General features: G+C 33.9%; 3 protein-coding genes across 4 annotated transcripts; all 3 read right to left on the bottom strand.

Annotated features, from left to right (window-relative positions):
- Nucleotides 1-1,306: 1,306 nt before the first annotated feature.
- LOC104788282 (beta-glucosidase 30) lies at nt 1,307-5,500 on the bottom strand. The gene is given in 13 exon segments (XM_010514019.2): nt 1,307-1,452; nt 1,455-1,819; nt 1,908-2,016; nt 2,188-2,290; nt 2,388-2,422; nt 2,512-2,729; nt 2,818-3,192; nt 3,294-3,381; nt 3,481-3,558; nt 3,669-3,744; nt 4,059-4,114; nt 4,250-4,319; nt 5,280-5,500. Coding segments are annotated over 13 exon segments (1,755 nt in total). The 5' UTR covers nt 5,418-5,500; the 3' UTR covers nt 1,307-1,408.
- A 5,201-nt stretch (nt 5,501-10,701) lies between these two features.
- Nucleotides 10,702-14,174, bottom strand: LOC104788281 (beta-glucosidase 16-like). 2 transcript variants are annotated; one of them, XM_010514018.3, is made up of 12 exons: nt 13,835-14,174; nt 13,702-13,771; nt 13,431-13,489; nt 13,268-13,343; nt 13,096-13,173; nt 12,869-12,956; nt 12,510-12,765; nt 11,911-12,244; nt 11,760-11,791; nt 11,517-11,619; nt 11,302-11,398; nt 10,702-11,102 (listed from the first exon to the last, which is right to left on the bottom strand). In XM_010514018.3, exons 1-12 carry the CDS (start codon nt 13,979-13,981, stop codon nt 10,898-10,900), a joined length of 1,545 nt encoding a protein of 514 aa, XP_010512320.2. In that variant the 5' UTR covers nt 13,982-14,174; the 3' UTR covers nt 10,702-10,897. The 2 variants fall into 2 exon arrangements, with proteins under 2 accessions (XP_010512320.2, XP_019101723.2); XM_019246178.2 differs by lacking the exon at nt 13,431-13,489 and having other exon boundaries at nt 13,835-14,023.
- Nucleotides 14,175-16,029: 1,855 nt separating this feature from the next.
- Nucleotides 16,030-19,343, bottom strand: LOC104788280 (beta-glucosidase 27). The gene is made up of 12 exons (XM_010514015.3): nt 19,167-19,343; nt 18,977-19,034; nt 18,734-18,894; nt 18,512-18,643; nt 18,304-18,381; nt 18,111-18,198; nt 17,760-18,015; nt 17,565-17,680; nt 17,259-17,476; nt 17,000-17,137; nt 16,798-16,906; nt 16,030-16,672 (listed from the first exon to the last, which is right to left on the bottom strand). Exons 2-12 carry the CDS (start codon nt 18,982-18,984, stop codon nt 16,390-16,392), a joined length of 1,587 nt encoding a protein of 528 aa, XP_010512317.2. The 5' UTR covers nt 18,985-19,034; nt 19,167-19,343; the 3' UTR covers nt 16,030-16,389.
- Nucleotides 19,344-21,605: the final 2,262 nt, after the last annotated feature.

Here is a 21,605-nt window from a genome sequence, read left to right as displayed (position 1 = left end):
ATAAAAAAAATGTTGTGTACTTTCGTTTTATTATATAGGGGATGTATTATATAGATTGGTTTAATACAGTTTTAGGAATGTAAACCAGATTAGAACATAACGTAACCCAAATACATAGCAGATCATATTATAGAGTTCCATGAGTTAACAAATTATAGAAGTACAATTAAATGGTTTTTTTAAAGAGCCGTACGTGTACATACAGTTCGACAAAAGCTGTCGCATGCAAAGATATGAGAACAAGAGGTGAGTCTTCTCAGTTTTTTTTTTTTTTTTTTTTCTTTTGTTTGTGTACGTGTGTACGCTAAAACATTCACAGTTTCACACGGAGATTGTCTAAAATACGACATAATATAATTTGGCCAAATTGTAAAAACTGGAATCCAATCTTAGTAAGATTAATAAGAAGAAGAGACACTTCACCACTAACTAGTATGACTCATGACCAATTTGCTTCTTGGAGAAACAAAAATCCACTGATAAGGAGAGGGGCTTGACGGGTATTACATTACATGTAGTACAATCTAAGGTTTTCTGGTGTCATTACAGTTGTTTTTCTTACCTCGGACTGCCTGTTACGTTTCTGACTTTGATGCAATGTTTTTATGTAAGCGATAAGTATTGTTGACGAATAAAGAAAGTAGAAGAAATCTAGTAAAAGCATTCTCTCTGACGGCTGTTGTCGTCTTTGACTGCTAATGTTTAAGAAAGCCACTTGTCATGAGATAGGGATATATCCAGCATCTCGTGGTGAATGGTGCTGATGTGATGAAAAAGATGTGGTACGTTACGTATGTACGATAAATTTGTTAGCAATCAGAGAGGGTGATAGATTAAGACAACAATTTTATCAAAGATAAATAATTGATACAGTAAAAAAAAAACAAACACTAGACTACAAAAACAAAACAAACAAACGTCAAAGTAGTAAACTATGATTTCTTTTTATATATTTTTTATCCTGATTTTGTCAATCCGCTGTTTACCTCATCTAAAACGTCTGATTAACCATTTTAATCGTTCAACTTAGTAGCCTAAGACTGACTTTTACTACAGAAAAAAAAAACAAAAAAACTTAGTAGCCTATAACACAAAAACACCATCTAGTTAACTAGCTAGATCATGACCTCTTTGTTTTGTTTTTTGTTTTCCTCCAAATTAAACATAAACTTATATTGAAGTAACAATATCCTTACAAAGTTGATTTTGTAGCCACAGAGGCATAAACACAGAATCAGAATAAAGGTTGAATTACAACAGCCAAATTTAGCCAAACTATGTGCAGGTGCAGCTCCATTACCCTCTCTTTCTAATAAGATCATATATAACAAACGAAATTCCAACAACTACATATTTTTAACAATAAGGGATGAAAAAAAAAAAAAAAAAACCATAAGGGGATATGAAATCAATAAAATGACGACGGATTCTCTATTCTTTGCAAAACACCAAATGATTGTAAGGATAATCAAACGAGCAACGATTTTTCTCCTCCTCGTCTCTCCTTGATTGGTTCCCCGCCATGAAAGATACAAAGAAGCCCGCAGATTGTACCTCTTGCTCATACAGTGTCTTATTCCCCTCCTCACGTGACTTCTTACATGACATCATCTCCTTGATCACTTCTTCTTTTTTAGTCTCTCCGACCGATCTCTTAAGGAACCGTTTAAACCATCTGACCGAATCTTTTGGATAACGTTTAAGACCATTGACGAAGTCAACATAATAAAGACCAAATCTAGCTGTGTATCCATGTTCCCATTCAAAATTGTCCATCAATGACCATGCATAATATCCTCTTACGTCACACCCATCTTCCCTATAAACATCAGAAAAAAAAAAAATTATCATAAACTTGATCGATTTCAACAAAAAATATAAATATTATAAGAAAATCAAGAACTAACACTATAGCTTTGTGAAGTTCTTCGAAATGTGTCTTATGGTATTCAATCCTAAATGTGTCCTTAAGAATCTCTTCTCTTGGTTGTGTGCCATCGTCGTTATCATTGATTCCTGAAATTTAGTAATCAATATAAAACATAATTAGCCGCATCAAGAAAAAAGAAGAAAAAAACTCAGTTTATTTAGTGGGTTAAGAACATATCAATCTCAAGTTAGAATTCAGGGCTAAGACATTATTTTGTTTTTAGTCGAGTTAAAAGGATTACAAAAAATGTTGCTAACCATTTTCTTTGATGTAGACTGGCATGTTATTGTATCTGTCTTTGATATAGTTTAGAACTTTTCGCAAGCCTTCCGGATATGACAACAATAAACCCCTTTCTTCCTGAAAACAAAATGATATTAATTTTAAATACCTTAGTATAATATTATTTGTCACATTTAGAAATTAGTATTTACGAAGAACGAATTAAGTTACGTACCCCAAGTCCAATAAGGTGGCCACTGTGGTTGGTACCTGTTTCAAAGCAATTTACAAATAGTGTTTAGTTTATCATCTAAGCCTTTTATTATATGGACCAATCTTTGGTAATTAGTAGTACGTACTTTTCCATTCGACATGATGATCAGTTTTGAAACGAGGCTTTTCAGGATCGATCTGAGGTGTATGAACAGCAAAGCGTGCCGTATAGTAATTTACTCCAACAAAATCAGATGAATTTTTTAACATATTTGATTGTTCTGCAGTAAATGAAGGTAATTTATGTCCTGCATATTTTTTTACGATATTTGGATAATCTCCATAAATCACTGGATCGAGATGCCTATATATACATAAAGAAAGAAAAAAATAAGTTACAAATAGAAACTAACATTTAAAATTATTAAATTATTTGGTTAAAGATAACTTACCATCCAATTTCAAAAGCAAGAGCTCGTTCAGCTGCTTCTTTCTCATCAGCAGAATCAGAATGATAAGGCTCAAACCATCGTGGGGACAATACTATCCCGATTTGGCTATCATGCGAAATTTGTTTACATTTTCGGAATTCTTCTACTGCAGCGGCATGAGCAAGAAGAGTATGATGTGAAACAATGTAAGGTTCGGTACTCGAATCACCAGCATGACACTTTTCGTTTACCCATTTGGAGCATCGCCCAGCAGCCTTGTTACCTTGATCATAACCCGCAACAGTCATAATGTATGGTTCATTGATCGTTGTCCACATCTTAACTTTATCTCCAAATTCTTCGAAACAAATTCTTGCGAAATCTCGGAAATCTTCTCTATATTGAGTAAAATCATATAAATTAAATAAATTAATCATTTCACATTAACTATGTTTTTGTATCTTGGACATATGATATGCATTTCCAGTTTTGCTTACACGATTTTAGGGCTTAAAAAGCCACCGTACTCGTCCTCCAAAGATTGTGGATGGTCCCAATGATAAAGCGTCATAGAAGGTTGTATATCTGCATGTTTATCAAACCATGATTAAATTTGATTATTTAAGTTATAACCACATGTTTAATTTTAATAAAGAACTTTAACACATGGATTAATGATTATACCATTAGCAAGAAGTTCGTCGATGAGATCCTTGTAAAATTGTACACCTTCTTTATTTACTCCATCTTTTAGTTTTCCGCCTATATAAATAATTAAAATATAACTTTATATATAACTTGTATAAATAGTTATCGTAAGAAAAAATCTAATCATCGAAAAGAAGAAAAAAAAAAAAAGAGTTCAAACATACTGGGAATTAATCTGGACCACGAGATCGAGAATCGGAAAGCATCCATGTTTAGCTCCTTCATCAATTTGATGTCATCCTGATTTGTTGTTGTCGTATCACAATACATATTTGATTAAACAAAGGATAAATAAGTAATACCATATTGTATTGACTAACCAAAACAAAAACAAAAAAAAATTATAACGATGTTAACTTTTCAAGAAAGTATATTTTGACTTATTTCGAAAGCTGTTTTCATTTTGATGATTAATTACGAAATTTAGAGATAACCTGGTTTTCATTAAATAATATGATAGTTTGATTTAAATATTGTTTTGAAATATCATATGATTGGTTATAGAATATAGATGCATGCTTTGAATAAATAAGCTGATTATATATAGATTGTACCTTGTAACGATGGTAAAAATCAACTGCTACATCTGCGTTATGCATTTTGGTCCTTTCTGCAGTAAAAGATATAAAAAAAAAAAAAAAATCAGTCACTGCTCACAAATAATTCAGCATAACTATATATGGTCTATCGAATCGACAATGGTCCATTGAATCCGTCCGTAGATTTTGCTGTAACTAGACAATACCTGGATAAGTGCGGCTGAAGTGGTCCCATATTGTTGGAGATTTGCCGCCTTCGTTTGTTGCACCTTCGTACTGCATAATATAAACATTTTTATTTTAAGAAGAGTACATTATTTTATCGCAAGGCTAATATTAGAGTGACAAATAAGAATGAGGACAAAACATGAGCAAATTTTTACGGAAGATCGTGACCTGTATATGATTGTAATTTGGAACGTAATAAACTTTAATTAACTAAGACAATTTTGTAATAAATTATGATTTTTCGTAAATTTATGTAACATATTCTCTAATCAAACATTATATATAACTTTTATAGGATGATGCAAGATACCTTATATCTCTACTTTATATGACAAGAGAACATTTGAGAAGAAGAAAACAAGAACGAATCAAAAACAGAACCGTCAGGATTAATTACATGTCAGCTAATAATATTTTTGATTTTTTCTCGTCGTTGAAGTTGAAACTCTAGCAGTGTTTTTACTTTCAACTCCAGCTGCCCAGATATGTGTTAAAAGTAAGTTTACGGTTCATCTTTTTTGATTTTTTGATTTTTTTTTGTTTGGTTTAAAACCAAAGAAAGGGCATAGAGCCAAAAAAAGACCCAAAAAGAGCATGTTTTGTAATAATATATAACAGCTTTTTTTCAGTTCACTTAATAAAGAGAACCCGTAAGCAAAAAAGAAAACATTGAAAATTGTATGATTAGAGGAGCACACGAAAATCTTTCGCATCATGTTTTAAAACCGTACCATATATGTTTTATTCTACTATGACTCGTAGAATATGACTATAATACTGCAAAATGGTAAAATTGCATAAAGAAACAAAAAAAAACACGATTAAAATACAATTTTTATTTGTTAAGCCGAGAGAATTTTAATATAACTGTGAAATTGCAAAGTTTCATAATTGTTTTATCAATCAAAATAACAGAATGAAAAAGAAAATAATAGAATAATCACATAGCCATTTGCTACCATTTGCTATGTGACTATGTCACAGATTGCTGCTAATCATAAAAATTACCTGAAACGCTGAAGCAGCTGTTCCAAAAATGAAACCATGAGGAAAACTGTGCCGATCTAGTTGTAGAGAATTAATCGTATTTGCTAACAATGAGATAATCGAAAGGATGATGACGAAACTCCATCTCTCCCTAGTCATATTTTTTTTTTCTCTCTCTCTCTCTCTCTTTTTTTTTTTGTGTGTGTATGTATGTTTGTGTGGTCTTTTTGAGATTCCTAAAAGTGATTAGATTTTACTCGATATTCTCTTCCTTATATAGAGGATTTTCATAAGTGATATACGTCATCTACGTGGAAATGTTTGGACATATATATCTAGATATAGATTGAACTTGCAGTATTTTTTAAATTCATTTGATTTTTTTTTTTTTTAAATTATTTCACCAGATATTTCTTTCCAAGTTTAAGACTATAATGCATATAAGTTTCGATATTGCCAACTAAAGCTCAGAAGCTTGTTTTTTCCATCGTCATCTCTGAATTTGCCCGTGATCACCGCTCCCATTCACCATCATCGTCTTCTTTGAATATTCCCATGATTACTGCTCAGATTCACTTACATAGTTACAACTTACATGTATGTGTAATATATATATATATATATATAGTAAATTAATGTTGGTGTTGAATGTGGTCAACATCACGGATTTGTTCACTGACAACATATATATTCTGCGAAGAGTGCATGTACGTCGTGGTACGGTTACAGCATCACAAGTGTAACGTAAATAAACGACGAACTTTAGATTTTTAGAATATTCATTGTGTGCTAACTGCTAAGTCATGTGTAATATTTTCTGTTATTAGTCTTCCAGTTTTGATTATAGAGCCGGTTCAACGTTTGTGAGTGTGCCCTAAATCAAGATTTAAAATGTTATTATTATTTTTGAATGTTATAGACTCATCTACAAAAAAAAAGAGAGAGAAGTTTAATGGTAATGACAAAGATAATTATTAATCATCGATTTAAACAAAAGCAAATAATCTTTTTGATACAAATCTCATCATTTTATTAACATTTTAATTAGATCAAAAACCCAAAAAAATCAGAATTTTAAAGAGAATTTTTTTCAGTTTCACTGGTTTACAAATGCACTGAATTTAATAATGTAATTGGTAAGAGTGATATTAAAACAGCAACACAGATTTCCTTCTTACTTAGTTGCCCTCGAGAATAATTACAGAAGGGAAAAATAATGTTCACCAAAAAAAAAAAAAAAAAAAAAGAGATATGAGCAATTGTCCTTATCACATTCCACTAAGGAGAAAAAGAGATGAGAACAATTAATTGGCAGTGACATGTTTTCATATTAAGATATGATATATTTGTATATGAGGCAACTAATTTCCAACATAAGGAGATGGGCTTATATCTTCTTCTCTTTTCTCTTATCCATTTATCCTTCTTATTTTATCTTTTACATATTTTCTTTAAATGTCGTACGTAAGTAAATTATATGTTATATATTCATGAAACAAATAGTTAAATTTAAAATATTACTCTTTCTGTTTTTTTTTTTTTTTTTCAAGACCAATAGAGAGAAATCGCGCGCATGTACTTCACTCGCGGCGATTTTCTCTCCCAAAAAACTTTTTCTTCTGATTACAATCCCGTGCGCCGTCGGTTGGGTCCTCCGTTGATTCCGGCGACGAAGAGGACCCCGTGGCTCATGGTGCTTCATCCGTAAACCGGCGCATCAACTAGGCAACTTTCTCAGATCAGCATCAAGGGAGAAGTGGAGAGGAGAACTTTTTGCGCGACACTGTCGGTGAGAGCTCCATCGCCGGTGTAGCGACGCGGTGCAGAAGAAGGAGATCCACGGCGAGGTACGAGTGAGAACGGCGGTTAGATCTGCATGTCGGAGATTCTGGAGGTTTCGCTGCGCGGTTGTTCGATGGGGGAGGTCGTCTGCGGCAAGGCGGGGCTAAGCCACCGTCGAAGGTTTGCAGATCTACTCCCTACCGCTATTTCTCTCTCACGACTAAGCATTGATCTCCTCGATAAAGGTAAGCTCGGTCATCTTCTTCCTCCTCGGCCACGGCTCTATGGTGGCGGAATGGCAACGGATCCTGGATCACCATCTCCGTTCGACCCACGACGTTCAGGCACACCGAAGGTCCTGATCCGGTGTGAATCCGCAAATCTTGAACGGCGGCTGCAATGAATTCTTCATTTGCAGATTAGGGTTTCCTAAACCGGTTCAGGAAACCGGGTCGGTTCTATTTTTCTGTAATTTTGTTTGGTTTGATGTACTCGGTTTAGGCCCTGAGAGGATTTTGATGGGCCTAAATCCGGAAATAGCCCATTGGGCAATTATTAATATTAATTGAAAGCCTTTTAACAAAAAAAAAATAGTTAAATTTAACAAAAAATGAGAAATTAGGTGAAAAGTTGTGTATGTTATATAAAAAGAGTTTATATATATATATCATTATTCAAATTTATATATATATATATATATATATATCATATATAAGTTTATTTCCTTTTATACATTTTCTCTCTCGTGAAGATTCGTTCGTCCTAGCCGCCGCCAAGGGTTCTTCCTCGTTTCTGATCTCTCCGGCCACCAGCGCCTCTCGCCGGAGTCGTGAGAGGGTCGTCCTCTGTTTGCTTCCTTCATGCCTAGTTGTTGTTGAGCCCTTCTCAGCCCTTCTCCGGCGGATCTGGTTTCGAGGGTTTCGGAACGGCATCAAGGTTTTGTTCTCTCCGTTATCGGTGAGATCTCCCTGAGGTTTGTCTCCATTTGGTCCGTGATGGTGAGCCGCGATTGCCCTGTCTCGTCGATGATTCTGTTGAGTGAATTGTCAGATCTGGTTTTCTTGGCCTTGGTTCGTTGATGACGATAGACGGTTTTTTCGGCTTCTACTACGGCCGAGATGTGTTTTGCCTTCTCTCCGGTAACATCTGACCTTTGTATTCTCCCGTCCTTGGTGGTGCTGCTTTGGGTCTCTTTGTTTAGAAAGTGTCTATTTGGCTACATTCTCTTCAAGTCAAGCTCGTTTGGTATATCCCCAGTTTGTTTTGTTGGTGGCTTTAGGTTGTCCTTGTTGAGTCAGCTTTTAAGTCTCTTAATTTGCGGTTGTTGATATACTTGGGGGTTTGAATCCGGAATTTTACTCTACCTCTTCTTAGAGTCCTCTTGTTGGTTCGAGATTAGTTGTTGCTCTAGGTTCGTTCTTGGTGTGAGCCATTTGGATGTTAATTTGTTGCTGAGTCACCTACTAGCCTTCCTTCAAGTTCCTTTTGGAAGTCTTAGAGTTAGGTTTTAGTCAAAGCAGTGGATTAGTTCTCTAATTCTTCTCTTGTGAGGACGTCGTCAGTTTTAAGTCTGTAGGTGGCTGAAGCTGGTTCGGCGAGTGTCCGCGTGTAAGATTAGCTGATCTTGCGTAGCTTGTCTCCTGTCGTTTTTAAGGTTTTTGCCTTCTCCCTAGTGTTTTTAGCTCTCTCTAATCGGTTGGTGAGGTGTGCTGGTAGTTGTTTTTGTGTCTCTGGTCGTGTTTGTCTCCTGCTTTCATCCTTGTCGATTTCCTCTCTAGTTGTCCTCGGTGTGTGGTTTTCCGGTCTTCTAGTTCTTTCGACATAAATAGGGTTCTAAGGAAGTCTAGTGGGATTCTCTCATGCCTTTGTTCAAATATAGAGCTTAATTCCTTTAATTCTCTGTATTATCATTAGTTTGTAATCTATTTTGCCTCTTTTGGCTATTTGTCTTTGGGGACATTCTTGTAGTCCGCCAGCATCTGTTTGGGTATTTAGTTTCCTTTCTGTTGTAATACACATTGGTTTGTAAACCAAGTTTATCAATAAAATTCCAGATGTTAAAAAAAATATATATATATCATATATGTATGGTGTTTAAAACTTCGTTTTACACCATGTCTTTTTAGGCCATATGTGTCGGGTATATATGATTGTTATTCTTTTGGCATTGGTGACTTTACTTAATCCCAAGTTGCACGAAACACCCAAAGCAAAGTCTACTACACAAAACAGATCAATGCATCAAACATCCTAAGCAAAGTCTAGTAACAAAAGCGCAAGAAATGTATTTTTTATACTGCATGAAAACACGACTGTTTTGGAAAAGAAAATATGTATATATAATAGTAAGTCGAAGTGAATTTTTTATTCACGAACGCTAAATTAATTGCCCTATCGAAATAGTATATTATGACTAAGAAAGAAAGAAAGAAAAAAGTCTTTCAACAAATTTTATGACACGTCCAGTTGTAAAGGACGAGATGAGAACAACTACTAAAAATTGACTTATGCACATGTGTGACTTTTCTTTTTTCGTTTGTCAACACGGATGTTTTACCTCTACAATATCATTATATATATATTGCATGTATATGAACAGAAGCAGTTAAATCAGAGGTGTAGACATCTACGTTTTAAAATATAAACTATGGCAGTGCCATCTGGCAAGCGAGTAATAGAACAGTGCATTTACAAGTCAAAACCAGAAAAGAAAAAGTCTAAGTTAAAAATTTATGATTCTTTGAAAAGAGAAAACAGTTCACTAGTGCTGTCGTCTGTCTACTTTTGAGTTTTAGATTTTTAATTTGCTTCTTCTTCTTGAACGAGAGAAGAGAAAGAAAGAGCTTGAACGAGAGAAGAGAAAGAAAAGCTAGAGACCAAGTCTGTGAAAAAAAACAAGAGATTCTTGTTTTACAAGACCTGATCACACAGGTTAGAGATCCTCTTGTTTTAAGTCCTGAATTGAATCGATCGTTTGCTTTTTTAGTTCAGCCGAGTCTGTGTGATCAGGTCTTGTAAAAAAAGAAAATAATATCGATTCAATTCAAGACTTAAAACCAGAGGATCTCTAACATGTGTGATCAGGTCTTGTAAAAGTCTCTAGTTCTTTCTTTCTCTTCTCTCGTTCAAGCTCGGATGACAGGGCCGCCGAGCTCATGGAAGGTGAAGTACTATGGATCTAAAACGTACCTCGACGACTCAAAATCTTCAATATCCTTTTCGATAAGGATCCATGAAGTCGAGGAAAAAGCAATCAATACCTTGCCGTAGAAGAACGATGCACTAGATATGTCTTTTGGGTGTTGTCCCAGGCAGAGATCCACTTCTCGATCCGCAGACACATCTTTTGGAAACTATCCGAATAAGTGAGTTTGCTCAGGCTTCGCAGAGGTCGTGCATTGTTTCCTAGTTAAAATTGAAGTACAAGCAGGAGAAGTTCTAGATGATGAAGAATAATTGGTGTTTCGAACAAGAGGCAAACCATTGTCCAACTTGCGGTGAGAGTCTTGCCAAATCCTACACCGGAGAGGGTCAAGCCAGGCGAGACCAAAATTGTATTGTATAATATCACATAATTTGGTATTTTTCCGTTTTAGTACTTTTGCCCCTAACTTTCCTTTTTAATTAAGCAGAAAACGTATATACTGTATAGTTCTCTATATACATACACCTCAAAGTTTGTATTATTAATGTTTGGTTTGGAAACTAACAAACGCCCAGAATTACCAAAGAAAGTTGCCACCTCTTATTTAAAACGTTTATTTTCTGTACATCGAAAAGAAACAGTACGTATTGTATAGACACCGAATAGTAGTAGACTAGATAAACCAAATGGCTCTTGTGATTGATTTATCGAATCAAATACTAGCCACCTGCTGCTTCGTCCCATTACGCTCTCCCTTCAACAATTTCCTAAACCACTTCGCTGATTTCTTCGGATACCTCTTACGTCCATCTTCAAAGTCAACGAATACTAGTCCGAACCGGACCGTGTATCCTTCCGACCATTCAAAATTATCAATCAACGACCACGCGAAATATCCTTTCACATTCACCCCGATCCTACATTTTTATGTGTAATATAAGTTTCAAAAACGTTATTAGCATCTGCTTGCGCCTTAAATACATACATTATTAGGGTATCCTATCTAGTTTTTGGTTCGAACGTTTCAGTTTGTGATATACAGAAACTAATAACGAAAACTACCAATAATACGATATGTTTATCAGTTTATAGATGTGATCGGAAAAGAGGACTTACGAGATAGCATCGCTAACCATCTTAAGATGATGAGCGTAGTAATCAATTCTCAAATCGTCGTCAAGAAATATTTCGCCAGTATTTCTTTCATCCACTCCTACGTGATTTTAAGAAAGATACGCGGACTAAAATGATTAGTCTGCACTAGTTTTTGTTTTAGAAAACTCAATAATGTTTTTTAAAAAATGGATCTATTGAATACTAGTATGATTTACCGTTTTCTGTAATGTACAAGATGGGATCATTGTATTTGGATTTTGCATGTAGTAGGAGATTACGAATACCCTCGGGAAAAATGAAAAGCCAATCCGACCCAGCCTGAAACGAATCATAAATTATATACGTCACACATTAATAGATAAAATATCTACTTATAAATTATATATAGATTCTTGATTTATTTACTAAAACTATATCATGAATAGACGACTAAACAAAGCTGAATAGAATAATCGTACCGTTGGTCCGATAGGCACGCCATTTCGCTGACCTAATACAAATATACAAAATAATAATTAATTTATATGAAAATGTAAAATTTTAATATTAATTCGAGAAAAGGTCAATTTATTAGGTAGGGTTAAAAAAAAAGCCATATGGTTCACGGACCTACGACGTTGACGCAAGCATCGGTGGTCATGGTGATGTTTTCAGTCGCACACGGCACATCTTGTGCGTAAAGAGATGAGTAATAGTTAAGTCCTATAAAATCGTATGATCCTTTGAGCATTTCGGACTCTTCTGGTGTGAATGTAGGAAGACGACCGTCTTTAACGTGGCTGACCATTTCGATAGGGTATCTACCGTATACAATTGGCTCCATGAAGTAGTCGAATGTGAAGGCCGTGGCTCGAGTCGCAGCTAACTGATCAGCATATGAGTCTGAGTAAGGGTAGTGCCACACTGTGTTTATTGCTATACCGATTTCACCTTTCTGAGTTGCCTGTGGGTATACAAAATATTAGGAGCTAAATCATGATTCATATGCTGAAACAGCCGGTTTCTAGTACTGTAACGGTAGAGAAACAAACTCAAGCATAAAGACAGAATAAAAACAGAGCAGACCAAGAACAGAGTAAAAACAGAACAGACTGGAAACAGAGTAAAAACAGAGCAGATCGGAAACAGAGTAAAAACAGAGCAGGGGCCACAAACACAAACAAACAAGTAAAGAGTTAAAGTATAGATAATGAATAGAGCAAACGTACCTGGTACTTTTCTCTGTAGACTTTGACGGCAGCTCCATGAGAGAGGAGGAGGTTATGGCCAACAATGTAAGGCTCGGTGGCTGCATCTCCCCCGGTGCAATCAGGATTAGTGAAATTGGAACATCTCCCAGGTGCCTTTTCACCAGTTATATAACCTTCATGTACCACTGTATATGGCTCGTTCAGTGTCATCCACTGCTTCACTCTATCTCCAAACTTCTGGAAACAAAGATCTGCATAGTCTCGGAAATCATCCCTGTTTCATCATTACCAAAAGATCAACAACAACAAATCTTTCTTAATACTTTTGCATGTCGTATAATCTTATCATATAGTGATCTTAAATAAATGAAACTTACACAATCTCAGCTCCTAGGAAGCCACCGTAAGCATCTTCAAGTGTCTGGGGTAAATCCCAGTGAAAGAGTGTGACATATGGCTTCACACCTAACACATGCACAATAACATTAAATGTTGCCTTCTTGACAAATGTTAAACTACCCCAAGATTTTCCTCAACTTGTATTAAAAGCAAAAGTCCTCTACTAAGCTTTAGTACAATAGACTGAGAAGCAGAGAAGCATTACCTTTAGAAAGAAGTTGATTAATCAAGTTGTTGTAATAATCAATTCCAGCCTGGTTGATTCCTCCCTTTAGAGTCCCACCTAATTAAATACAAAATCAGAACATTATTTACTAATATCCTCATGATGAACTATAACGACTCTTACAAAGATTTAATCGGATAGATAATCTTACGAGGCAAAATCCGTGACCATGAGATCGAGAACCGGTAAGCATCAAAGCCAATTTCTTGCAGCAAACTCACATCTTCCTGGTTTTTATGAAGAAAAAATGTAATGCATGTTGGATTTGTTGACTTTTTCTGCTTTTGAGTGAAAGAAGAAAAATAGTAAAATACCTTGTAAAGGTTGTACGAATCATCCGCAATGGACCCATTACTACCATCCAATATCTTATCTGAACAAAATATTTATTAAATGGAAAATTTCAATATCAAGAAAATGAAAGAAGTATCAAGAAGAGGTCATCATCAATCCATTTTTGTTATGAACACGTAAGATAAAAGCAGATTCATACATATAAACCAAAAAAAAAACTCCAACATTTTAAGTCTTGAATGTTTAATGAGATCCAAAAAAAAAAAAGGTTTCTACTTAGGAAAAAAAGACCTGGGAAATTTTCAGAGAAGGAGTCCCATATACTTGGACCTCTACCATCTTCATGAGCAGCACCTTCACACTGCAAAATCTGAAAAATTCAACAAAAAGATACAAGAAAAGAAGAAGTAAATAAGAAGCAAACCTGATAAGCAGAAGTTGCAGATCCAAAAATGAAATCTTCAGGGAAATCATTTCTGCTTAATATAGGCCTTGAGGAATGTTTCTTAGCGGAAACTCCAATGCAGGCCAAGGTAATGAGCAACAGTAAACTGATAAATTTACTTCCCATTGATGTGAGAAAAAGAAGACTGATTCAATGTTTATTTTTGTTTATAATGATACTTGGTTGTGAGACCAAACTTTTTAGAAGAAAGGGAAATGTTTAGATTTGATTATCTCTCCTCTCTATAAATAGAGTTGTTGGAGGGAGAGAGAGAGAGAGAGAGTGTAGCACCTAGCCACCTAGCAACATCCATGCCCTTGTTTAATAGTAGTAATTGATTTCTTATATTAAACAATTTTCTAATTGTTGCAAGAAATCTTATCATGACTAGTTAATCAAAAGCTGACTCATCACATTAAGAAAAATATTCGAAAGCAGATACAAACGTGAGAAATGAGAAAACACAATATTTTTGTTTCACAACAAGTCATTAACAAAAAAAAAGAAGAAAATGTCAATAAAATTGTAGAATTTTTTTAACACATTTTTGCATTATTTTTGAATTTTCTATGCTTTGATTTTGGTTTAGTCTATTAAGTATTAATAATTGAAATGTATATATATCGTGTATAAATTTCCTTTGTAGAGGATTTTTTGTTGCGTGAAACAGATGGACACGATTAATTTCGTCAACGTTAAAAAAAATAAAACAATAAATAAAGCCAACGTGGAAAATTATTTAAATTAAAAACAAATACAACTCCTATTAATAATCCATTTCTGGCATGAGTCATGATACCTTTAAAATATCGAAATAAGGCCCAAAATATTCCCTTATATAATCCATCATGGGGTTATGGCTACGGGATTGGGTCCCTCAAAGTCCAAATATATCGAGATAAGGCCCAACATATTCCCTTATACAGAGCCCACACTCTACTGATAATATAAACCCACGCGCGTCAGTACCGCGTAAAGCGCGTGTGGTCAAAACGGCTGGACTATAACCCACCGAAAGCGCCGTTTTTAACAAAAACACATTTTCTATAAGATCCCGGCGCGTGAAGCAGATGCATGTATAATATATTTTACGAAAAGAGGAATTTAACATATACTATAGTATAAAACATATTGTTTGCACGAACAAAAAAAACATATTATTTGAGAATAAAATCTATAGAAAATAATAAATTACTGAATATATATAATTCAAATTCATTTTCTTAACGATCATGCAGCTGTCATGATTCAATTCATGATCACAATTTCACAAGAAAGTTTGCACACCACGATGTCTTTCATAAACAACCAAACGCATAATTTAACCTTTTTTTTTTTGCTGTTTGATACACTTAACTTAATTATACACTCCGGTTTAAAAATTGCTAGGCGCTAGTCGGACGGCAAGGGTGGGCCTAGCGTCTAGCGAATAAATCGGGGATTATACGGGGATTAATCGGGGACTAGTTTTATATATTATTTTATTAAATTAAATATTTTTGTTATATATATAGATATATGTTTTGTCAAAATCATACTTAGCTTATATTATATGAAACAAAGTTAGCTTATATTATAATCCAGGACACATAGAATTAATGCTAATATGAGCCAAATAAATAATTAGATGAGGTCAATATAAAAACGTTAACAAATATACCTCAAAAGGAAAAATCGAAATTTATTAAGGTCAAGTCAACTGATATATCTCCACTACAGGAGTTAATTATTATTGCAAAAAAAAATTATTAAGATTTATTCTTTTGACTTACCTACGTGAAAATGTGTAAGAGTGTAATAATGATTTACAAAACCAAAAGTCCCACATCGACAAGTGAAGAAGCAACCATCCAACTTCTATTCTATAAATATCCTACTTCGTTCCTTTTTTAAGTAGTGTGGGCCTTATATGGGCTTTATTAGCTCTGACCAAATTTTTGGTCTCAATCTGAGTTATTTTTTTCTAGAAAATCGTTGACTTTAGCGATTTTCAACGGCTAGTGGCTAAAAAATCGGGTTAACGATTAACGATTAACTAGTCGCGGCGGTAGACTACCGATCAGCGATTATACGGACGTCTAGGCGGCTAGGCGGCCGATTTTTAAAACAGGGATTATACATATTCTAATTGATTTTGAATCCAAGAATTGAAAGTGAACAAAGGAGACCAAAAGTTCAAAGAATTTTGTTTTTTTATTTTTGTCTTTTTCTCTTTCTTTTGTAAGTGGAAAGTTTAAAGCCGCAAAGAACCCTTAATCCCTATGATACTAAGCGTGTTCGTTTCGTCGACGCAGGCGGCTGCAGCAGCGAGCGACTGCGACTGCAGCAAACGTAACTTTTTTAATCGCTGCAACTAATCGACGTTTAAAATCAGAATCAACGTTCGCCACAGCGTCTTCCCGCAAGCACCTGCGAGAACCAAACGAACAACAATACATGCGGCTGCCGCAGCAGCAGCTACTTGCGGCGACGAAACGAACAGGCTCACTTTGCTTTGCTTTAAAGCTTTTTGACAAATCAAAAGTTCGAGGGGTTTAGGAATATATAGTTTGATTTGAAGCTGAACCATTTGCTGATAAGAATCTCTTCTTGTTCATTTCAGATTTCAACACGTACTCTTCTTCCTCAGAATCTTCAACTTCTTCTTCTCTCTTCAAGAGCTCTTTGAACCACTTCGCTGACATTTTCGGAAAACGTTTTAGTCCGTTGTCGTAATCGACGTAGAACAGCCCGTATCGGACTCCATAACCTGCGTTCCATTCACAGTTGTCTAATAACGACCATGCAAAGTATCCTTCAACTTCAACCCCATCCTCCCTGAGCAACAAAACATTTATCATCATCATTTATCCTTTATCAGTTAGCAACTACGTAGGGTTTCAACACAATACAGTTTATTTTGAGCCAAGAAACTGAATGGTGTAATTAGAGAATTCACTAACTGGATGGCTTGTTGGATGCTTTGGAGATGTTTTTTGTGGTATTCTGTCCTTTCGAGATCCATTAAATTAGAAAGTTTCGGGTTTTTTTCGTAATCTATATCACAGTGTCCTGAACAATTTTAACATAGAAAAAGTTAGTGAATTAGAATTCATTTAAAATTGAGTAAGACTTTTTGGAAAGGCATGGTGATAGAATTATTACCATTTTCAGTGATCATAAATTTTGGGCTTTCATATTTGTTCTTGGCATAATTTAGAAACTTTCGAAGTCCTTGTGGGTACAGAAAGTCCCATTCTGAACCACCTCTAGCACCCAATGTCTCTCCTGCTTTGTTTTCTTCTGTAGCAATAGAAATTGAGAACTTGTGAGAGAAAAGAAACCGGTAGCAAAAAGCTTGGAACCAAAAGAACGAATACAAACCCTAATATGATATGAGTATATATTATGGGATTCCACTTACTTCTCCATTCAATGCGTGCGTCTGATCTCCAGTTGGGGGTGTCATGGTTCACTTCAGCAATACTTTTGACGTAGAAAGCACTATAATAATTCACTCCAACGAAGTCAAACGATCCTCGTAGCTTCTCGGATTGGGTTGCGGTGAATGTGGGTAATCTTTTTCCAATCGATTTTTTCATGACTTCAGGGTAATCTCCGTACACCGTAGGATCCATTTGCCTGCTCATTAAAAAATACACCCAAAAAAATTGTTAGAAATTAACTCGACAAAACATATTATCAAGAAATAAATTAAACTACTGAGCACCAGCCAAACATAAACTCCATAGCTCGGTCACATGCTTCTTTATCATCAGGGTCGCTCGAATCATAAGGCTCAAACCATATGGGACAATGAGCGATACCAATCTTGCCATCTTTACACTGTGATTTAAACAAAAACGTTATCAATAAATATGTCCACAAAGACTCAAAAAGAAATCAACATTTTTTGTTTCCGTACTTTTGGATTGTTCCTGAAGACTTCAACGGCTTCTGCGTGAGCCAGAAGTAGATTGTGACTAACAGTGTAAACCTCGAGGCCAGATTCTCCAGCAACCGCTGCGTCGTTCATGTATTTGGAGGCACGTCCGGGAGCTTTTCTTCCCGTGTCGTAACCACCAATACTATAGACCCATGGCTCGTTTAGTGTGACCCACAATTTTACACGGTCCCCAAATTCTTCGAAACACAAGGCCGCAAAATCTTTGAAGTCATCACTGAAAGATGGTTTATGCATGCAAACGTTAGATTCATTGATCCGAAAATTAGAGTCAAACTAATATATTGATAGTTATAAAATCACGTTGCTTACACAGCTTTTTCGCTTAGAAATCCATTAAATTCATCTTCAAGCGCTTGAGGAGTATCCCAATGAAATAAAGTAGCTAGAGGTGTGATTCCTGTTCACATATATATATATATATATATGAAATATCAAATATGTTAGAATATGCATGTAAATAACGAAGATTAGGTCTTATGTATAAGATAGATTAACTACCTACCCTTAGCGAGGAGTTCATCGATAAGATCGTTATAAAATTTGATTCCTTCTTTGTTCACTCCTTTGCTTTTCTTTCCGTCTATATTTTTGTAAATATGAAGAAAAGAAAAAGAATTAAATCTATTGAATGGTTTCAAAAATCATTGAATAATATGTTTTCATCAAGAAAATCAAATAGTGGTTTTTATATTTATGAGTTGAGGACTTACGGGAAAAAATCCGAGGCCAAGAGATGGAGAATCTGAAAGCATCCATGTTAATATCCTTCATTCTTTGGATATCTTCCTTGTAATGGTTATAGAAATCGATTGCTTGATCAGCGTTAGAGTAGCAATTTCTCTCTACAAAATTTTCATTTCATTAGAGTTATTTCGATGGTTACGCCTAAATATTAGAAAAAGGTACGTTTTTACTTACATATATATAAATACCTGGATATTTGCGAACAAATGTGTCCCAAACACTTTCTCCTCGAGAAGCTTCGTTTATGGCTCCTTCATATTGGTAAGCTGATGAGGCCGTACCGAAGAGGAAACCCTCCGGAAAATCAGATCGGCCGAACGAGGTTTCCTTTGAGTTAATATGCATACTTCTGTTTAATTATAGCACACAAAATGATCAAAAAATGTTTGCGGAACCTTTTTGTTTTTATTGAAGTTTGATTAATTACTTACTGTGTCATTGTGGTAAATGATTTAAAGCTTTTCTGTCTTTTGTAGAAACTCTCTAAATCTGCATAGATATAGACACAAGATTATGAGCCAGTGGATTATTATGATTATGAGCCAATGGATTAGTATAGAAAGGAAGAAAGAAAAAAAATCAGTAACACAACTTTGATTTATAAGAGGAAAATTAGTATACCAATTTGAAGATCTGTTGTGGTGTTTTCTTAATATCGAATGAAGCTGGTTAAATTTTCAAATACTTGAGAATGAAATTACTTTTTTTTCTTTTCTTTTCTTGCAAAATAAACGAAGGAAGAAATCTAATTTCCCGTTCTTGATGAAAGAATGTAAAGATTAATGCTGAGTTGTGAGAGAAGTGATGAGACATGTGAAGGTATATATAGGCAGCAAATGGATTTAATTATGCGAAGAAACGTGGAAAATTCTTACACTATCTAGTCCAACTAGGTATCCTGACCGTTTATCTCATCATCTCTTTTTCGGTCAAATAATCTGCTCGCAACAATGCAAAAGAATTAAAATATACTAATAATAGTCACTTTGTGGTCTTGCGATGTGTGATGTTGAACCAACTAGATTGCTCCTATCCTATATATGTTGACTCCTACTCTAATAAAAAAAAAAAATTTCACTTTCTGTTTTCTTTTAGAAAAAATAATAATTACCTAAGCAACTACTGTACGTACATGTATAATATGGATATTTTTTGGTTTCATTATGAATACTGACTGATTTGTATTCATCTTCAAGTGCTTACGGCTTACTGAACAAAAATATTGTGATTGCATGATTTGCACATGATTAATCTTTTCACCATCTCTCTAGTAAATCGTAAATAACGAGAACTTTCATAATTCTCCAAAGTCTACGAGAAGGAAAATGGAAAAGTATATGCATGCACTCTTCCGTTTCAAAATTTTCTGTACCTTTTTATAACTAGTACAATTCTGCATGTATATATATATATTAACTCCTATGATTAGTTATATATATAGTACTGTATCAAACTTTAATCATCACTAGGACATCCTTAATCAACCAACTTAAAGGACATCAATATAACAAAAAAGAAACGTACACATAAAGGGCATGTAATTATCTTTTATTTTGAAAAAAGGCTATGTAATTATTTCGGAAAAAGGGGGACTGCAATTTTTCTGAAGAAACAACTACATTTTAGAACGATCGGATAAAAAAGCTATTATGTATCTATATATATAAATATATCTTAGTTTAGGAAAAAACAAATAACGTCACTCATTTGTTGTTTTCATAATCTCACTTGCTTAAGCATGCAGGGTAGGTTAAATTAGCGGTAGTATAGGTAAGCTATAGAAATTATATAGGGTATATGTATCAAAACAAATAACTCAATTTTGATAGTTGATCTAATTGCGCAAGCATGCAGGGTTAGGTAGTATTTAAGTAGAGAAAACGTTAAAAGGAGTTTTGAGCATATATATCAAGTTATTATTAGAAAATTGATCGATATAATTTTAAAGGAAATTACGAAGAAATGAATAACGACTGAAATTTATAATGATAAACACATCAGGCGGCTCATTAATTATCATGGATAAGAGAGATTTGAATATGATATTAGATCTAACATAATTGGTATAATATTTTGAAATAGTTAGCAGATATTTTGAGAAATATATATACTGAAAGTTTTTTTTTTTTTTTTTTCAGAAATGATCGAAAATATGTCGACCCCCTATATAATATTACGGAAGTACAGAAACTTTTTTGTACACTATATGATATTTATAGGTTGGTTATAAAATAGGTTAGAGATTAAATATACGTTAGTTACAAAAAAAAAATCATAGATTAATTGGTCAATCCGTGGAGTATATGATGAATACACTTAAGAATATCCCAAAAATCATTTGATATCATCTAACTTACCATATTAATTTCTTTTGTTAAATTATTCATCAAATAAAATCTTTTGATATCTAACTTATCATATTAATTTGTTAATTATCATTATACTTCACCTCTCATCTTTATATATGAGTCTATTTTGTGAAACAAATAAATTATCATATTATTTATTATAATTAAAAATTATTTTTATTTCTGGATATACCATAAGTTGAATTTTTAAAAACAAATATAATTTGTTTAATCTATAAAATATTTAAGTTTTAGTAATAATATTCTTTTAAAATAATATCTATTGAATGAAAAATTTTACTGAGTAACGGGTCAAAATTTAATTATTTAAATTCAATTTCATATTTTTTTGTTGAATTTTATAATTTTATATAACATAATAAAATTTAAATAATTTATTCTAAAATATTTTTAAAATATTGAAACTTGATATTTTGAAGAATATCATAAATATTTAATAGATCAAAAGTTAGAAACTATAAACACTCTCATTTGATTTGTTATAGCAATAGTCAATAATATGTCACTATAATATAAAAGAATTTCAAGAAACCAAGTATATTAAAACAAAAAGAATAATGTATATTAAATTACTCATAATATAACTCGTTTTTAAAAACCAAATTTACAAAATTATGTCTTATAATGACATTCAAGTCATGATGTAAAATATACATTATTGAAATAATTTCACATACATAAACTAATACAA

Source organism: Camelina sativa, chromosome 5, assembly GCF_030686135.1.
Source record: "Camelina sativa cultivar CO46 ecotype springtype chromosome 5, ASM3068613v1".
Classification (NCBI taxonomy): Eukaryota; Viridiplantae; Streptophyta; class Magnoliopsida; order Brassicales; family Brassicaceae; genus Camelina; species Camelina sativa.
The sequence above is the reverse complement of the archived record's forward strand: the minus strand, read 5'-3'. Positions and strand labels throughout refer to the sequence as shown.

Excerpts from the sequence above, each read along its gene's own strand:
- LOC104788280 (XM_010514015.3), bottom strand. Across the intron at positions 18,382-18,511 it reads TTGGCCTCGGATTTTTTCCC|ACGGAAAGAAAAGCAAAGGA; the intron begins GTAAGTCCTCAA and ends ACAAAAATATAG. Across the intron at positions 18,199-18,303 it reads CGATGAACTCCTCGCTAAGG|GAATCACACCTCTAGCTACT; the intron begins GTAGGTAGTTAA and ends ATATGTGAACAG.
- LOC104788281 (XM_010514018.3), bottom strand. The coding sequence starts at position 13,981 with ATGGGAAGTAAATTTATCAGTTTACTGTTGCTCATTACCTTGGCCTGC. Across the intron at positions 13,772-13,834 it reads CTGCAACTTCTGCTTATCAG|TGTGAAGGTGCTGCTCATGA; the intron begins GTTTGCTTCTTA and ends CAGATTTTGCAG. Across the intron at positions 12,957-13,095 it reads TAATCAACTTCTTTCTAAAG|GTGTGAAGCCATATGTCACA; the intron begins GTAATGCTTCTC and ends TGCATGTGTTAG.